The sequence below is a fragment of the Phalaenopsis equestris genome, unplaced genomic scaffold, assembly GCF_001263595.1.
Source record: "Phalaenopsis equestris unplaced genomic scaffold, ASM126359v1 Scaffold000434, whole genome shotgun sequence".
NCBI classification, from domain to species: domain Eukaryota; kingdom Viridiplantae; phylum Streptophyta; class Magnoliopsida; order Asparagales; family Orchidaceae; genus Phalaenopsis; species Phalaenopsis equestris.
In genome coordinates this window covers 730,620-750,271 of record NW_018164875.1, presented here as the reverse complement: position 1 = coordinate 750,271, position 19,652 = coordinate 730,620, and the positions used below count along the sequence as shown (strand labels likewise).

The 19,652-nt window shown below is 34.3% G+C and overlaps 2 protein-coding genes across 3 annotated transcripts in view; one reads left to right on the top strand and one right to left on the bottom strand.

Annotated features, from left to right (window-relative positions):
• The window catches only part of LOC110027662 (transport inhibitor response 1-like protein Os05g0150500), a 5,338-nt gene extending 3,440 nt beyond the window's left edge, over positions 1-1,898 (top strand). The window contains exon 3 of the mRNA XM_020729176.1: positions 932-1,898. Within this exon, the coding sequence (XP_020584835.1) occupies positions 932-1,705 (774 nt within the window). The 3' untranslated portion in view covers positions 1,706-1,898. The remainder of the gene's footprint in view (positions 1-931) is intronic.
• A 3,315-nt stretch (positions 1,899-5,213) lies between these two features.
• The window catches only part of LOC110027657 (UPF0613 protein PB24D3.06c), a 50,598-nt gene continuing 36,159 nt past the window's right edge, over positions 5,214-19,652 (bottom strand). Inside the window, exons 4-9 of one of the 2 annotated variants that reach the window (XM_020729168.1) lie at positions 18,456-18,548; positions 18,290-18,355; positions 13,901-14,046; positions 9,916-10,024; positions 6,081-6,145; positions 5,214-5,520 (exon numbers count right to left, since the gene is read on the bottom strand). In XM_020729168.1, coding sequence (XP_020584827.1) covers positions 5,373-5,520; positions 6,081-6,145; positions 9,916-10,024; positions 13,901-14,046; positions 18,290-18,355; positions 18,456-18,548 — 627 coding nt within the window. In that variant the 3' untranslated portion in view covers positions 5,214-5,372. The remainder of the gene's footprint in view (positions 5,521-6,080; positions 6,146-9,915; positions 10,025-13,900; positions 14,047-18,289; positions 18,356-18,455; positions 18,549-19,652) is intronic. The other variant, XM_020729169.1, reaches the window with a different exon arrangement.

Below are 19,652 nucleotides of genomic sequence, written 5' to 3'. Positions count from 1 at the left end.
CATCCTCTTTTGTTCTTATGATCTCACCAACTTAGCCATTGTGTAACTTTTTAGAATTGGTAAAACCTATTGAAAGTAACTGCATCTATCTACATACCACATAATTCTCATGTATCATCCTCTTTTGTTCTTATGATCTCACCAACTTAGTCATTGTGTAACTTTTTAGAATGGGTAAAACCTATTGAAAGTAAGTGCATCTACATACATACCACATAATTCTCATGTATTTGATATCTAACACCTAAACATTCATATTTACATGCACACTACTCAAATCCTTAATATTACATTAAAACATCGATATCTAACACCTAAACATTCATATTTACATGCACGCTACTCAAATCCTTAATATTACATTAAAACATCAACATCACTGTCTTTTTAAAACTGAAGCACAATTTCTCATGCGTAGGTTTATGATATGAAGGTGCTATAGTGTAAATATAAAAATTCGGGTGTTACGATGTGTAAATACATGAGAATTGTGTGGCAGGAAAATATACATTTCTTATTTCTCCAGCTGTTCAAAATGGTTATTTACTTGTATTGCGTTAGTACTTTTATGCGCAATTGCTTCCTTTCATTCATGTTTCGATACTATTATTATTGCTTGGTATATGCTTTGGACTTGTTTGGGTTCACTTTATTTTAAAAACATATTTGTTTAGTGCATTTTTATATGATTTTATTTTTTGTTTTTAAATGTAAATTAGTTTGTTTTTTAAAAATACTAAAAAACATTTAAAAGTTGTTTAGAGTGTTTTGAAAAACAACTAAACATGGTATATGATACCAAATATGTTTTGTTTAAATTAAAACGTAAAAAAAAATGAAAAATGAAAATCAAAAGTGATCTCAAACGGCTCGTTAAGATATTGCCATTTGCTATTAAAAGGTTGAAATATTTATGAAATATGCTTTTTAGGTCATGGATTTGATAGAAGATGTTGGCCTGGAAGCAGTGGCATCATCTTGCAAGCTTCTTAAGGAGCTTCGAGTTTTCCCATTTGATCCATATGGTGCTGAACACTACTCACTCACCGAGCGTGGGCTCATGAGCGTGTCTGCAGGTTGCCCGATGCTTCGCTCCGTGCTCTACTTTTGTCAACAGATGACAAACGTTGCTCTTATCACTGTTGCCATGAACAGTCCCAATTTGACGAGTTTTCGCCTCTGCATCATGGACCCGCATACTCCGGACTACTTGACTCGGCAACCACTCGACGCTGGCTTCAGCGCCATCGTCGAAGCATGCAAGGACCTCCGCCGTTTGTCTGTATCTGGACGTCTCACCGACCGCGTGTTCAAATCCATAGGAGCACATGCAGATCGAGTTAAGATGCTTTCGGTTGCCTTCGCCGGAGATAGCGATGCAGGTCTTCATTATATTTTATCGGGTTGTAAGAGCTTAAAAAAGCTGGAGATTCGAGACTGTCCATTTGGCGATGAGGCTCTTCTGGCAAATACTGCGAAGCTCGAGACAATGCGATCCCTTTGGATGTCGTCCTGCTCTGTAAGCTTGGGGGCGTGTAGATTACTGGCGAAGAGGATGCCGAGGCTTAATGTGGAGGTTATCGACGAGCGGCGAGGAGGGCAAATGGAATTGAGGCCTGATGACTGCCCTGTTGAGAAGCTTTATATATATAGGACAGTCGCTGGTCCGCGATCCGATACTCCGAGTTGTGTTTGGACCATATAGAGATACCGATTACTTGAAAGAAAAACTGGTTACTTGAAAGTAACTTGTTTTGTTGTAATGGATGATTGATGAAGTTATGGAAGAGCTGTATCAATTTGTTTTTTTAGGTATCAAATGTTGTTTAGTATATGGTGTAGAGTAGAGCAGCAACTTTTTAAGTGTTGTAAAATTCATTAATGGTATTACGGGACTTGTATGTGATATTTGCAGAATGATTATTTAGGGGAGCTCTTAAGAAATTTTGGTTATTGTGGGATAGTTTTATGTAAATGAGGGTTATTTAATTTTCAAGTTACAGTGTAATTGCTAATCTTATGTCTTTGCCTCTTGCTAATTTAGAAATTTGACCGTTGTAGAATTTTATATGCTTATTCAGGAAATATATTTATTAGGTTATTGTGGTGAATTTTGTCAGGGTATATCATACTGTTTTGAAGAGATATGTAGGCTTGTAGCTATGATCTTCATTCCCTATAAGATATATTGTACTTTTGCTCATGATCCTCAATTTCATCCTAAGGTTGTGCATGTTCAGTCTAATGTTGTGGCTCCTACATATAGATGAAGAAGTAATAATAGGAATTATATTAATCAAAGATTTAAAAAAAGTAAGATTAATATAATTGGCCATATTGAAATTAAGCTGTCTTTCTTCTATATGTGATAATATTTCTATAAATAAGTTTAGTCTTTTTAATAATGAGGATAATATGAATAATTTTGATATTGTTGATAATGGTCGTATTTGAATTAAATGAAATTATGAGATTCTTTCTTTTACTGCTTCAGAAGTTAAATCTCAATACATTCATGTTCATGTTACTTTCTCTTTTTCAGTTATGTTTTTATTACTTGCATTTGTGACGACGATGGTACTACTCATAGAAAAGATTTTTGGAGTTGTATTGCTCATCTTGCTCATAATATTAATGATCATTGGCTTTTGTTGGGTGATTCTAATAGTATTCTTTCTTAGATTTAGTGAACAGGTAAGTGGTTTTCCTGCTATTCCTGCTATTCCTTCAAAGCTAACTGATTTTAATAATTGTCTTCTCAATTCTAATATTTTAGAATTATAAAATACTAGTCATTCATAAATTTAGTTGGTATAACAATCAAATTAATAATCCTATATGATGCCTTCTTGACAGTGCTTTCTAAAATACTTCGTAAGTGGATTTTTTTCCTCATTATTTTTTTAGAGTTTTTGGATAATTTCATTTAGATCCTCCTCCCATTTTTATATATTTAGGAGTATCATATGTTTTATAGCATAGATTTTGTATAAAAATTATTGAAGCAAATGACTTGACTTTTATGATATTGTTCATGAAGCTTGGAATATGAATGTTAAAGCTGATCCTTTATTTTCCCTTTGTAATAAATTGAAGAATGTCATGGAAGCTTTTAAACATTGAAATCAGAATAATTTAAATTATCTTTCTAATCAGATCAATTAACTAAGGGAGCAACATGGAATTACTTTGCTTTGCTGTTGGGTTGGTCATTTTATTTCTATATTGGCTAATTTGTTCGAGCATATTCTCAGAATATTTTTGTGTTTTTTATAATAATTTAATTATTTCAAGTCAAAAGGAATCAAACAGGAACGAATGAATTTTTGTTTTTGTTTGACTTGTTTATAAATTGTGTTTAAAAATATTGTTCGTGTTCGACTCGCTTGCTTAACAAACAAACTGAACATGAGCTACTTAATAAGCCAAACTCAGGAGCACTTTTAACAGCCATGGTTCCAACAATTATTTTTGAAGCATTCATAACAAATTATAAGTTTGATTAATAAAGTCTAATGCAATAACTAAAATATAATAAAGAGCTATCCCAGTAATTATGACATGATATTTAATAAGATAAATGCATAAGCTTTAAATAATATATGTAACACATAATTCAAATACTATGGACCCAAGTCATTCAATTGATCAATTCTAAATTTAACGCATGCTGTTTCTCGAGTTAGTTTATAACTTAAGATTATCAACTCATTCAATCATTTTTATGCTGAGTCGTAGAGATTTCATTATTTACATTGATGCAATTAACCATAAAGATTTGTACCTTTTGAAAACACCAATACCATATAATTGGTATATATCTCAATTAACTTTATTAGTTAAAGGTGGTAATTTTTTGAAACCTTCATTATAATTGTTGAATGCGAATTTATCCGTGAATGACCCAAGGAAAATAGCATAAGACATGAGAGGAGAGGGAGACAAAGTGTGTAGAGTGCACAATAATGAACAATAATATAGATTCTTGATTAGCACATTTTGAAAAAATAATCCCTCTATTTATTAAAGAGGTGGGTATTTTGCAAGTATAGGCCTACGATTCGACAACCCTATGACTCGATTAGATGATATAGGTGGGTCTTGGTTTGGCAAAGTTTGTTTGTTCGACCACACTGCATTAGTTGTCAGGCGGCTGCAGATGGTCTACGAGTCGGTCGGGCTTGATTCAATCGGATCGACTCTGTCGCTCGACTATTATAATATGGCCATCGACTATTGATCATCGAACGACGAGCTCTTATCAATAGATTTAGGCTAGGCTATAAGACAAAGTAAAACACCTTAGTCTGATAGATAGTACACTCATTAACAAAAGGGTCATGCTCCGCTGATTACATTACGACTAGTTCACAACCCCTAATAAGGAACTTCAATGGCACCCATGAAATGGCAAGCAATAATGGGCTCTTCCTTTGAGTGAGGTTGTAGAAATAGGCAGATTAGTGCTCTGCTCAACTCAATTGACCTTGGTCTCTGGTTTGGTCGACCTCTAGCCCTAACTCAGAGGGGGTTGTATCTAATACAGTAGGCACTTTTGTTATCCCATTCGTAGTCCCCAATTATTCACATGGGATCATTTTAGTCCCATAATTTATAAAAGTGTTAAATTAGCCCATAAACTCTTTAAATTAGAGCTAAAATAGTCCATATGGAGCACCACTACAGACCCAACTTTAATGAGTCTAGGGATCAATTTAGAACTTCTATAAACCTTAGGTCTAAAACACCTCATGCAAATCATCTAGAAACTATTTTGGCACTTTGCTCATTAAAAATCAAAGCAAAGCCAATTTAAATCAAACGCAATCAAACCATAGCCATATCCAACAAACCCTAACTTTATCCATTCAAATTCAATTATAGCACATTTTTAATCATAATTTTAGAACACTAAAAAAAAATTAATTTATAATTTGGCCAAACCATATAGGGATTTTACAATATTAGCTTAGAAATTGGCAAGCACTCAAAAAATCTATAAAAACAAAGACGTCCCCACCCAATGAAGATAGTTAAAATTAATTACTGTTCCAATATGGGTAGAAACAACAGCCAAAATTTCAGATTATCACAAGAAGAAGCTACTAAAAAATCTGACAAAGATAATACTTAGACATTATAGAAGAGCTTAGTTTCTAAATAAAAATTACAATTAGGCCCTCCAGTAATGAGAAAAAGGAACAAGTTATCACTCACAAAAATTTAAATTCAATAGAAAGCAGACATTTACAAAATCTACACTGTAACAAGTAAAAGAATGGAAACAAACAAAATGAAGCATTGAAAAATTATTTGAAAAAAAGTGAAGATAAATTAAAGATAAACTTAATTGAGAAATGCAAATATAGAATTTAATGCCAAGGATCATCCCAACCTTTGGGTCCCTCCCTCTTGACAAAATCCAGGATAGCCTGCACTGCTTCTTGAACCCTGTTGGAGAGTGAATGGTTTCCATGTTCTATCTCAACCTTCTCTGCACCTCCCATGGCTCTGCAAAGTCTGCAGAAAGATATGTAAAGATTACCAACTTGCACTTCAGAATATGGAGTAAATTGCCAAAATAGCCCTGACTGTTTATAGGAGACTATTTTAGTCTTCAGAGTCAATAAAATGACAAATCAGTCCCCTGTATAAACTGGGACGGGGTTAAAAGAGTCATCCATGAGGACTATTTCAACACATACTAAAATAGTCCATGACTAAATTGACACTTGCATAGATTTTGAGACTTAAATGACTCCATACAAAAAGCCAGGGGACTACTTCATCACTTTTCTATAAGAAAATGCCTTTAAGAAACTTATAAATCCACTTCGAGCAGCTTTTTCATGTTAACTTTGCCTCATAAACTGCCATCACATTTTCGTTGGCAATAAATTTCCTGTTTCATTTCAGAAATTTATGTGATGAAAAGCTTAAGAGTGTGATGGCTATAAGAAACATATAGTTTGACTTTTCATAAGAGAAATAAATAATCAATATCCATAATAGTTTTCAAAAAAAAGGAAAAAAAAAACTTTTTCCACATCAATCAAAGGTACTTCGTCGTAATGTCTTACCTTTGCACTAGTGCTTTCTTATCGACATATTCTGGAACATACTCATCGGCCATAGAAAAGATCACCTGCATGTAAACGGTATGTATCAAATACATACACCTCCAAGGAACATTCCATGGCTTCTAATCCTACTAAGAAAATGCTAGGAATTTTAAAAATGAACAAAGGCTGTAAAGCTTGATTAATGGATTCAAAATTATTGAGATTTCATTCTATTTCCCCACTTTTCTTCAATCCAAGCAAAGCCTTAATGAACTTGAGGCTTCATTAATTGAAAGACTCTCAACAGCACAATTTCTACTTTTAAGTTAAACACCTAATATATTTCATAAGGGAAAAATTTTTATTTAAGGTATTATTTATATTAAATCAGGCGAACAGTAAAACAAAAGTATAGATACAGTTGCCCAAAAAATGGACAACTGGCTATCCATGTAGATTAGGGCTTTTACTGCACCCCGCCCTCACACAAGTGCTAGCTCGTTTCTTCCGTCGCTCTCGCTCTCGCTCTCTCGATGGAGCCAATCTCGCCCCACCCGCCCCCACCAAGCCCACTAGGATTGGCCACAGCCACCACTGCACCGAGTAGCTCTCTCTCTCCCTCTCTCTCTCTCTCTCTCTCTCTCTCTCTCTCTAGGTGCAGTGAGCCACCGGTCCCCTCTCATTCTTCTTATGACGTTCCCCCCTAGCTCTCCTATTGGAGCAAGGCCTGCATTTCTCTCCCAACGATTGCAACCACCCACCCCACCGCTGCTTCTCTCGCCACAGCTAAATGGTAGTACAAATTTGCACACCTCCTTCTCTCATTGGTAGCCTCAGTCTCAATGGTTGACATAACATAATTTTTTTTATTACCTGATTATATCTAATGATTATGTCACTATTAATTTTAAATATATTATTGATACACCACCAACAAATTTTCATCTTTCAACACGAATCTCGAGGCATAACACAAATCTCAAGATGATATTTTAAGCAAGAAACATTCAATCTTGATGAAAAATCATCCAGAGCTATGATTTCAGCAAAATTATAGTCAAACTGACCTGTTTAATGAGATGGACCTAATAATATGAAAACTAGCCCAATCCAAGTCAAATCAAGCCCAGATCAAGTCATTAAACCACAAATAGAAGATTTATGAATGCATTTGGAAAGTAAAGCGACTGTCAAATATGACAAGTTTATACTCAAATCGAGCGGCTCAACAAGACGAATCCAACGAGCCCAATATCACTCAATTCTGACATAATTAAGACACTCAAATGTCCATTAAACGCTGTACGATCGATGGAAGCTCTCCGGACCGTTCGATTAAAATGGTTCATATTCCTGCATTAATTGTACCCAGAACACTATAAATAGAGCTCCACCCCTCTCATGAGAGGAGAGGAAGTCTAGAGAGAGAGCCTGAGGTCTTGAGGAGAAGCTGCGGCTCAGCATCACCACCAATCGTCGCCGACCGCCGTTGACCACCGCCGACCGTCGTCAACCTCCACCTACCGTCATCAATCACCACCAACCAGATGTCGTTAGTCGACATTGTAATAAAAAAAATATAGTTACCCTTTCCCGTCTGTGAGACGAGATTTCTGTAATCATTAATTAATAGTGAATTTCCACAACTGGGTCAAGTCTCGTGGTTTTTCTCTAACGGGTTTTCAATGTAAAAACTTCTGGAGTCATCACCGCAGAGTATGTGTTGAATTCTTGTGCAACACTAAGACGATAGTCCGTTACTCTACCGCCACAAATTTTCTAGAACACATCAATTATAACAACTACAATCAATTGCATTAAAATTCCTTCTGTTTTCTTATTCATTTCAAATTCAGTTGTGGAGATAAAAGTTTATCAGATTTGTTGTTCGTTAGTGTTTTCTGAAGATTTTAAGCATTACCACCTCTACTTCGGGATTCATTTTTGTATCACAGTATGGTTTTTTATAATTATAGTTGAGAGTTAGCTTCTTTGATCTTGTTTTATAATTGACAATCGAGTGTCGATGAACATTTCCTGTTTGTTTATTTCAGAGAAAAAATCAACCCATTCAAGTTCCATGTAATTCGAACTTAGAAGATTCAAAGTGAAAAATTTTAAGGACTCTACAACTGGATCCAAATAGTAACATGGTCAATTTAACAAGTCGTTTCCATGTTGGCACGGGTTTTATAGCATCACTTATATCAGATGATGAGGTTTGTAGACTCATTTTAACTGAAGCTTCTCGTCAGATATTATTAGTGATTATGTTGAAGTGGAGACTCACTATAGTGACTGCCTAGCCATGGACGTTGTGACAATGCTGCAAAACATTTCATAACATGATAAGCAAATTTTTATTTCCACACCTACTGTCCCTAGGCCACAATCGCCTCGATTTGTTGTATACCCTTATAAACATAACATCACACAGTTTGCAATGCCTGAGAAGACTATGAGGCAATGAACAATGACTCAGCTATGGGTTTTAAAACAGTAGTTAAGAAGATAACCTGCATCACAACAACCTGGTTTAGGCAGGTCATGGCCTTATTAAGTATTACTCAATCAGAAATATTGAAGATGCAGGTACCATGATTTCCAATAATGACTACGTTCATATTTGTCAGAAGACAACGAGAATGGGATGAAGAAGTTGTATTCAATGGATCATCCAATAGCACATTGCTCCATACGGAGTGGATATACCTGAGAGTTAATTGAAGGAATGTGCTTTCCAAGCAAGCAGGACCTCGAGCTTGCAATGAGCAGTCGGTCAATTATTACTAACGTGTAGTTTCAAACAATTTACTAAAATAAATAATAAAAAAACTACACTGTAGTTTGTGCACATTTCAATAATCCATGCAGAGCTTGCATGCTCAAAATGTTTGCCAACATCCCTTCCCCTCTACTGGTTTCACCCAAAATAATTGCCCTCACGACCAAACACTCACGATACAAGTCACAGTCAGAGCTGAGAAGGCAACAAAGGGATTGTGATGTGCAAAGACCCCCATTTTTGTCCTCCTTTTGGTCCGCAAAGAGCTGATGAAAAATATGACATGAATCATGACAAAAACGCCACATGAGAGTTTGTTTCATTTTGAATTACAGGATTTAGTAAATCTTGGATTTATTGCAAACTGACATCATTTTAGGATTTAAGAGACCAAAGTATTTATGGATGAGTTTTGGCCATTTGGCAGGATTTATGCAAAATCCCGCATAAATCCTGCTTAAAACCAGCTACCAAACCGCCCCTAAAAGGAAAACACACTTTTTAATGCATAGTTTTATAATATCAAGGCAATATAAGTGTAAATATAAAAAGATGTAAATACATAAGAATTGTGTGGTATGTAACAGAAATACAATTGATTAACCAAAATGACAAATGATGTAGTAGATAATTTTACAAGTCTGCCAAAAATTCATATAGATTTTCCCAGGACATGTTTCTTATTTAGAAGCTTGTAAAAATACCTTATCAAAGTTTTTAATTCAATCTTGTCGAAAGAAGTAAATTAAATTATGTACATGCAGGTCTAGGTTTAGGTTTTCATAAGTTAAATCTAGAAAGATTGACATACATACCATTCAATTCTTATATATTTACATATGATTAAACTTCAGTTTTTACATACATTTCATCGTACTTATATATGAAAAAGTGTATTTCACTTTTTAAAAGTTAAAATGGAGGTATTTTTTATGTGATATGAAAGATTTGGATGGTATAAATGTAAAAAGCAAAGTATAGGTGTTATTTACATAAAAAATTAATGCAATATATGTAAAGGATACTTAAATTTATTGAAAGAAAAGTAGATAAAGACAACCGCCTGACCTGGCATGGTGTATTCGACATATGACCAAGTTTTGTCCTAAGTTGATCTTCGCTAAGATCTGAGCTGAACATGTCGTCATCGCCCATATATGCACAAAGAGAGTGGTACCTTAATAAAGCAGCAATAGATTAGCCGAAATGAAGAACCTATGGACGACCTCAATGATGTCGGATGCATATAAATAAGCACAAATCACAAAGGTTTCCGGCCGCCACACAAGGTCTCTTTTATATCTCGAGGAGAAAAAAGAGATTTCAATGTATTATTAACATTTAAAAGGGTGTATAAGGCATATATGAGAGCACAATAAAAATATAAGAAAGATTGACATACGCACCATTTTATGCCTATGAATTTACAAATATAACACCTAAGCTTCAATTTTTACATATATCTCACCTCACCCATGCATTGAAAGGTGTATTTCACTATTTAAAAGTTAAAAAAATGATAATTTTTATGTGATATGAAAGATTTGGGTGGTATAAATGTTAAAAGTACATTTTAAATGTTAGATATGTAAATAAATAGTAATTGGGTGGTATGTATTTAAATGCCCAAAAATATAAATTAACAAGGAATAATAGCAATGATGAGCATAACAATCTAAAATAACCTTTCCAATATTAGAAAACCCATCTAATAAACAAATACTACTAAATAAGCCTAAATATGCCAACACTCCCTCTTAAGATGGGGCATTTATGTTTATGAGCTCTAGTTTGCTACATAAATGGGAATAAATATAGTTGTCCTAGAGTTTTAGTAAATATATTTACCACATGTTATGAGGTGGAGATATGAAAAATGCATTTTTTTTTTTTGGAAAAACAGAGTATCTTCCATGAAAGAATGGTTGCATACTTCAAAATCTTTGTTTCACTCCTGAAAGATAGGATTACTGACAATATAAATAGCAATACGATTGTCATGATATAACATAACAAGGAAGCTATATATGTATAATATATGATGGTGTCGTCTTCTCCCGCTATCGGCTCTGCTAGGGTTTCGACTCATGACGAACCATAGTAATTGTTATGACGTTTCGCATCAGATCCTAATTGCGTCTTCTTCGACGCCGTCTTCTCCTCGTTGTGTTTTCTCCGTCGCCGTCAACTTGCGTCATCTGCTTCGACGTCGACTACGGCTCGCATCTTTCTGCGTCTCGCGAGCGTGCGTCGTCTACTTCGCATGTCCGCATTTGCGTCTGCGTCGAATGTGCGGCTTGCGTCTGCGTCTTCTCCGTCGTCTTCTTCGCACGTTCGCGTCCTCCGGTTTCGATGCCGACAGTTGCATATGGGGACTTTGCAGTAGTCTGTCGCAGATTCTGTTGCAGCTCGTTTTCTGTTTTGACACCGTGCTTGCCCGAAAAATTCTCTAGCTTCGTTTCGTCTATGTGTCGGGGACCTCACAGCAGGTGAACGCCGACAGATCTCCCTGCTCTGATGGCACTCCCTTCTTCTTTGGTTGAACCGGACAAAACCTCATTTGCCCACATTGTGGGTAATCTTAGGTGGAGTCGGTCGTTTTCTTTCCCTTAAGTTATAAGGATTGCCGCGATGATACAGATGATTGCCCTTTTGTTAAGAAGAGAAGTAGAAAAGTTGAGAAAACAACAATCTTTTTCTTTGACTTAAAAATTTCAACCCTGATAGAGAAATTCAAGTTTGCTCTTATTGGAAAATTTCAGTGGGGACACCCACCTATGAAAGTTATTAGAAAAAGTGCTGATGATCTTAAACTAGTAGGCAAGTGGAGAGTGAGACTCATGGATGAGAGACATGTGTTGATTCAACTAAACTGTGGCTGAAGACTGTGGCTGAAGACTACACTCGAATTTTCTCTAAGAAATATCTTAATATTGCAGACAAATCAATGAAGTTACTCAAGAGGTCTCTTGATTTCAACCTAAGTCACGAACCTCCCACTGTACCGGTATGGTTTAGTCTACTTGGTCTCAAGCTGCACTTTTTTCATCATCAAATTCTCTATTCTATATCCTTGAGGACTCTGTGAAGCTAGATCTACCTACTTTTAATCTAACCAGACCTTCTGTGGCCAGAATACTTGTGGAAAGAGATATTAATTTACCTGATGTTACTGAAGTTTAGCTGGACATAACTCATAATGCATATTGGCAACAAATCGTTATGAAATACAAACCTCCATATTGTACCGACTGTAAGATGTTTGGCATACCTTGATAAATACCACAAGCTCTATCCTAAGTTGAAATATAAGGTTCAAGTGAATAAGGATGAGGGCTAACCCCACTGCTCTGGACATTTTAGTTCCACCTGGGGATGATACTACCAGATAAGAGGTGTTTGTTGCCCCTCTGGACCCTCCCTTGACACTACTGTTAGATACTACCAGATAAGAGGTGTTTGTTGCCCCTCTGAACCCTCCCTTGACACTACTGTTACTGTTCCTGCGATTGATGTGATGTTGGCACCTTCAAACCCTATAGAAAACAATACTGAATGACTATTACCAACAAAGGATAGCGTTCAAACTGATAATCAAAAATGGTGGGGTACCTCTTCTAATTTTCTAAGACTAGTCAATAGGAAAGTCCTATGGCTAGACCTAGGCTATTAAAGAAGTTTTCTAGACCTCAACCAAAAGTGAGGTCAACAAGCTCTCAACCTCATCAGACTGATTCTTCGAAAAGAAAATAACAGGTTTACAATTCCAGGGGGAAGAAGAATGAAGATCTACTTGAGCTTAGGAATCTTATGGATGATACTTTGGTTATTTTGGGTAACAGTACGCACCTTACCAATTTATTAACTAGATCCCTTCCGAAAACTAGAGGCAGGGGCTGGACTAAATTGGGATGACCCTCAATTTTTCTGCACCCTGGTGGTTTTTTTATTTTTATATGTACCCTTTTTGACTTTTTTATGTGTGTTGTAGTGTGTGAGTTTGGTGTCTATTTTTTGGACCCACTCATACAACCTATATGTATCTTTTCACTTTAATATATTAGTCATTGGGCTTTTTTCCCAAAAAAAAAGCATAACAAGAAAGCTAAACTCTCCTTAAAGAATTTTAAATTATATCATTAGTTTACATTCAACTTCTTACAATTAATGCATGCATATAACTAAATACACATATGAATTCAATATAAATAAATGCACTAAAAAAGTTTCAGTTAAAAAATTGAGATAATTACATACATAACACCTGAAACATTGTTATTTACAAAATCTATAACCCAATTGATATTTTTGACTATCGAACCAAAGTATTTACATGTGTCACGATCAAATCATTGAGAATTTGATAAAAATATAAAATATAGGTTGGGGTTTTATCATGAATTTTTATATTTGAGTGAGAATTTGAAAAATGAATGAAAGAAGGTGCTAGATTTGTAAATAGCAGTGTTTCAGCTGCTAGCATGTAAAAGTATAATAGGGGCCCTCCTTTTCATTCCCTATTTAATCAATGGAACCCCTAGAAGGTTTGCATAGCAAAATGTTGTAAAGAGGAATTGGTGGTAGAGCCAGAAGTTTGTCCATTGTGCTATTATTCAAGAAGCAGAAGAAAAAGATAATATATCCAGCAGCTTCTGAGAAAAAGTAAAGCCGTAAATGGTTTACAAAATGACAGGCAGAGAAGAGCCCAACATATAAAGTACCTAGAAGTAGATATTTATGAAGAGAAACAGATAAGAAGAGAAATGATAGAGGATTTAAGAAATTAAGATGGCCAGTAACTTGGACATGAAAATGAACCTAAAATAAACCATTTTAATAAAGTGTAAATTTTATTACCCCTTCATTAATGAAAGCTATCAGTGCAAAGATTTTGAATGAATAAAACTATTAAAATAAAGATTACAACACCTCTGCCTATAAAGGCAACATAACAAAAAAAGGCAATAAAGATAAAATCATGGCGATATATTAACAAAAACTTAATCTAATGAACAAGAGAAAAATAAAAATGAACTAAAATAATATGACGCACCTGTAGGCTGTAATTGGTGCATCTGGATTTGCTTCTCGAGGCATTAAATCCATTGACCGGCCTTCATTCATCATGCTTAGAGCTAAGTCTATCATTTCAGCAGTTTCAGGTAGCGTTGCACGATATTCCCGATCACTTACTGGAGCCTATTTAACAATGCCATAACTTAATTAATTCTGCTCAATAGTCATCAAAGAAGTAGCCCTAAAAGATCATAAAGCTATAAGATCGAGGTTATAATGAACTGTCGCGGGTCTGAGGATAGTCAAATAAAGAGCATGAGAACCATAAATACTAATCTATTGTAACTATTTGATTCATTTTGTAGTAGGTAACAATAAATTTTTTAGTTAGATAGTCATCCTTGGTGTAAAAGTTAAGTTGTCCCATTGTAAGAGGATGAGGGTCTAATTTATTTAAATAAATTCTTTGCTAATATAGGCTTAGTATAATGGTGTAAAAGTTAAGTTGTCCCATTGTAAGAGGATGAGGGTCTAATTTATTTAAATAAATTCTTTGCTAATATAGGCTTAGTATAATGGTGTAAAAGTTAAGTTGTCCCATTGTAAGAGGATGAGGGTCTAATTTATTTAAATAAATTCTTTGCTAATATAGGCTTAGTATAAAGTATCAAAATAATCCTCTGCTATTTACATGAGACTAGTTTAGTCCCAGAGCCTCTAAACGTGTTAAATTAATCCCTAGACAATTTTAATGTTGGTTGAAATAGTCTCCATGAAAAATGATTTTAACGACTTAAAATAGTCTACAATTTAAACGGACACTTTTATAGACTTTGTGACTATATAAATCGTTACAAAAAAATGGGGGATCACTTCGAAAATTTTCTCTACAGGGTTAAGATTAGGACTGTAAACGAGCCGAGCTTGAGCGAGCTCGTTCGAAATTATTCGTGTTCGAAATTGGCTCGTGTTCGAAACCTGCTCGTGAACAGTGTGTTCGTGTTCGGCACTTTCGAAACCTGCTCGTGAACAGTGTGTTCGTGTTCGACACTATTTAAATATTCGTGTTCGGCTCGAAATTGACTCGTTAAAATTAAACTGAAAAAATAGATGTAGAGCGTTAGATTCGAACCTGAACCAAATATATGCAAAAGAATGCACATAACCAGATTACCACATAAACATGTACGTTTTAAACTTAGATATAAATAATATATATATATATTTATTTCGAGCCGAACACGAAAGAACAAAGAGTTGTTCGTGTTCGTCTCGTTTATAATTCAAACTTTAAAAATTTGTTTGTGTTCGGCTCTTTACTTAACGAACGAGCCGAACATGAGCTACTTAACAAGTCGAACACGAGCTGTTCATGAACAACGAGTTTTTTTGACAGCCCTAGTTAATATTATGTGCATCCCCAAATGCAACAATTAGAGAGAGCTTTACGATTGTATATGCCAACTTCTTGAAACATAGGGTTTTATTTACCTTATCACATTGCATGTTTATGTATTCTCTTCATTGATGGTTTTGACAGTCATGCTTTATACAAGGAGCGTGAAGTCACGCACAAAATAGGATCAGATTGGCCATTAGAGCAGTTTTGTTAAATTTTATTATTGTTATGCAGTAAGAACTGCAGAACACAGTGATTGTCGTGATATGGACTTCTGGTTCATTCAGACTGATAAATGCATCATTATATATTTTGTTGAGTGTTTGTGTCGCTATTTTTGCGGCTTAGCCGTGACTTTAATACTGCTGGTTTTAGTGTTACAGGTGTGTCGTAATCAACATGAACATTGTTAGTATTCCCACGGTGGTTTAAACATTTAATAATATTCTAGGAAACTGAGAGCACAACTCAAGCATCTAATCACCATCTAGGTTCCTGTGAGGCCCGCATGCTGCACCCATCTGCCTTGTTATTTGCTTCTTGCTCGGGACATCCACAACTTGTTCGATCTCATCTCTTGCTCGCTGCTTTGCTCGTGCCTCTTTAAAGTGACTGATCCACATCTTCTTTGCCTCCCCCTCACTCGTCTCACCCTTTCGCTCTCGATCGCTCAATTCAACTTCACTTCCTCCCTTTGCCTTGACCCACATTTTAATAATGAGGAACCACTAGCATCCGTTCAATTGAACCGACGCTAGGCAGTTCCTATATCTCTCTAAGCATTACAAAATCATTCTATGGTTTGAAAACTTTATCATGTCCATCGCATAAGCTCTCGAGTGAGTCAAGCAGATAAGAAAAGCTCTAATATTTTATGAGATTTTTTAATTAAAAATGGACTAATTTGGAAATAAAATTGAAAAGAAAAAATAAAATTAACAAATAATCCTAAAAGGTATGAGACAAATCTTAAACATTTTTTAGAAAATATTTTGAGAATTCCTGTACTAGCTTACACATATTTTGAGACACAACCTTCATTTTCTTGCTAAAAATTTGAGTAACCCACCAAAATTATTGAAAATGATTAAAAATATATAATGAGGAGAAAATACTGAGAATGAAGCATATATATTCATATTAGGACACTTTTTCATACATTAATATGCTGAAAGCTTTATAAATGGATCAAGTTTTCCTTTGATGATGACCAATCCCAGCTGCCAACAAAAATTGCTAGGAATCTACTGCAATTTGACCGTCCTTTGAATTCAAGCAACGAGCCAAAGTTGACCTTAATAATGTAGACTGACATGAACTTGGGCATACGCATAGGTGGTAAACCTTTCCTATATTATCACGACCTGGTTTGAGAGTTTGAAATACTAAGGCGAGAACACCCTCTCAAATAGAAAAAAATAACTAAGTTTCATTTCACAATTAAATCTAATCTACAACATATTAAAAAAACATTATATTTCATAAAACTTTAATTTACAAACAGTTCATAAAAATTTAATTTTTAACAACTGCCAAAAAATAAAAGCCAAAATGTAATACTTATCATTCTGAGGTCCTCGACATTGTACACACTCTCTAGAATCTATTTATTCTCTAGGTACTTTTCCTGAAAAATTATTAGAAGCTGAAGGCGTGAGTCAAACTAATCAGTGAGTAAATATATTTTTATTTTGTAATAGTTCTTTTTATTTATGAAAGCAGTCGCAACTGTTTTTAGCACTTTTTTTTTACAATGCAAAATTCATATTATTCAAAGGTTAAATAAAATAAAAAATTAAAATATGATATATGCATGCATATGTGGAGTCACCGTAAGATGGTACCAACAGGGAATCCAATGTACTCGTGCACGTAAAATAGAAATGAAAATGGAAATGGTGTCTATCTTTTTGATGAGTTTTAGAAATGTTAAACATATATTTTTAGTATACGTTTAGTGATGACTCTCCTGATGGATAATATAATTGAAATAAACACTTAGTAGAATTTCTTTATTATCTTCCTCTAAGTGTTTGCAGTTTTTTAAAATAAATATTTATTATAATTTAGAGACATTTTACTCATTAAATAATTTAATTCATATCTTCAATTGCTAATATTCTCAGAAAAAATAGCTAGAGAATAAATGAATCCTAGAGAGTGTACATACATCGAGGAGCTCAATCGGATAGGTATTGCATTTTAATTTTTAGTTTCTGCCAATTGTAAAAAATTAAAATTTGTAGGAACTCTTTGTTAATTAAAGTTTTATTAAATAGAATGACCCATTCGTGTTTTGAATTAGGTTTAATTATGAAATAAAAATGTTTGGATAGTTAATTTTTTTTGTTTGACTGTATGTTCTTGCCTTGATATTCCTAGCTCTTGGGCAGGATCGTGACACAAATTTTGAGAAACTAGAATTACCTTAACTTGGTGTGAGACAATTTTAAATGACAGGAAGAGTCACCCGAATGAAGTTAAAAACATTGATAGCACCACAAAAATATTTTTTTATGCTAAAAGGGATCTTGCCAATCTATCAAAATCTTAGGTTCAACAAACACCGCATCTATAATGAAAATTCAACAATGATAAGTAGTGCAGCCAGCTCACCAATTTTTGTATCGGTTATATTTGTGTTTCAAACTAAAAATTTAGAGAATTATAATATGAGCCATGTTCTAAAGTACGCATAAACCCTATCGGCGGGCAAAGAGTATTAAGAACCTCACTACATGACAGGAAATTTGTTAGAAAAGAAAAGAACACTCTAGGTTAGCTTATCAAATTTACTATTTGAGTTAGAGGATTTTGATCCATATTATCATGTGTTTTTGCACAAATCATTTCTCATACAGAGAGATCTGGATTAAAGTTGCAACATAATCTGGCTATTATTTATAACCTATCAAGTAATCATTATTTCACAATATCTTCATAATATATAAGTAACATGGGTTGCAAAAATGAAATTGCAAAGAAGATTTTTAAATACATAAATTGCATGTAAAATGGTCATTGTACCTGCAAAATGACTCCACGAACTGCTCTGGAGAAAGCAAAATTTGTTCTCATATAATGTACAATGTCCTATTCACATACACGATAGAGCTAGCGAGTTAAATTTTGTCCTGTAAAAATTCTTTATATATATTTTATTGCAAGGAGTAAATTGAATTTTAGATACTACCTGGCAACCAGTACTGTGCCCAAGCAACACGACACCTTCAGAATTTTCCTTGTTTATGAAATAGCCAATAAGCTGGTTTAGCTCCACGGCGTCCTTAGAATATATAATGAAACTGTAAGTAGATTTGGAGTAAAACTTTATGAAAGTGAGAAGAAGCAATGCTAGAATGTCCAAGTACAACCGATCAGACACTTAACCATGGAGCCTATAGTTAACTAAAGGGGCATTTACATACATAATTCTAATGTATTTATAAAGCTCACACCTAAACTTTCATATCTGCACACATAACAATCAAATTTTTAATATCACATCAAAAATAGTATTATTACCCTTTTTTAAAAGTGAAATACACCTTTTCACGTATAAGTCTAAAGTACCTAAGTGCTATATATGTAAGTATTGAAGTTTAGTTGTGAGATATGTAAATACATAAGAATTGTGTGCTAGGTGTGTAAATTTCCCCAAGTAAAAGACATTGCCTCAATTGTGAGCATTTGTAAGTGAAATCAGCGAACATTCAGCCACACCAAGGTTTACAAAACTATCAGGAAATGCATTTTAAGCAAAAATCATAGTGTGGTTTCCCTGTGAGTGGCATAAAATTCACTGATGCCTTGTAGAAAAATACAATAGTCTCAAAAGCAGGCGAAAAGAATCATGATTTTGTACAGAAATTTCAAAACACTGTATGAGTATTGAACTTGAGGCATATTACATCAAATAGTTAAGGATTACATTAACATCACAAAAACAATATGATCTTCCTCGTTATCCCAATGATTTGGTTCAGGTTGTTCAAAGTGTGAATCTTTTAACATCACATTTTGGGAGACATATGCCTTGGATTTCATACATCCCTTTTCTTCATAAGCATTTTGCATTCAGGTTTGTTCCTGAACTGACAACAATTTAGGGTCCATTAGGGATCTTTTTTAATTTTTAATTTTCATTGCTTTTTAAATGTGTTCGTTTAGTAAGTCTTTTTTAAACTATTTTTATTTTTGTTTTTAAAAATAAATCGAGTTATTTTTAAAACACTTAAAACAATCATTAAATATTTTGATTATTTATAAACAAAATGAGTAAAGTGTCAAAATAGTCGATCGGTTTTAATCCCAAAAGTTATGGAAGTTCCAAAATAGCCTCTGACTATTTTAAAATTAAGCACTAATAGTCCTTTATGGGGACTATTTC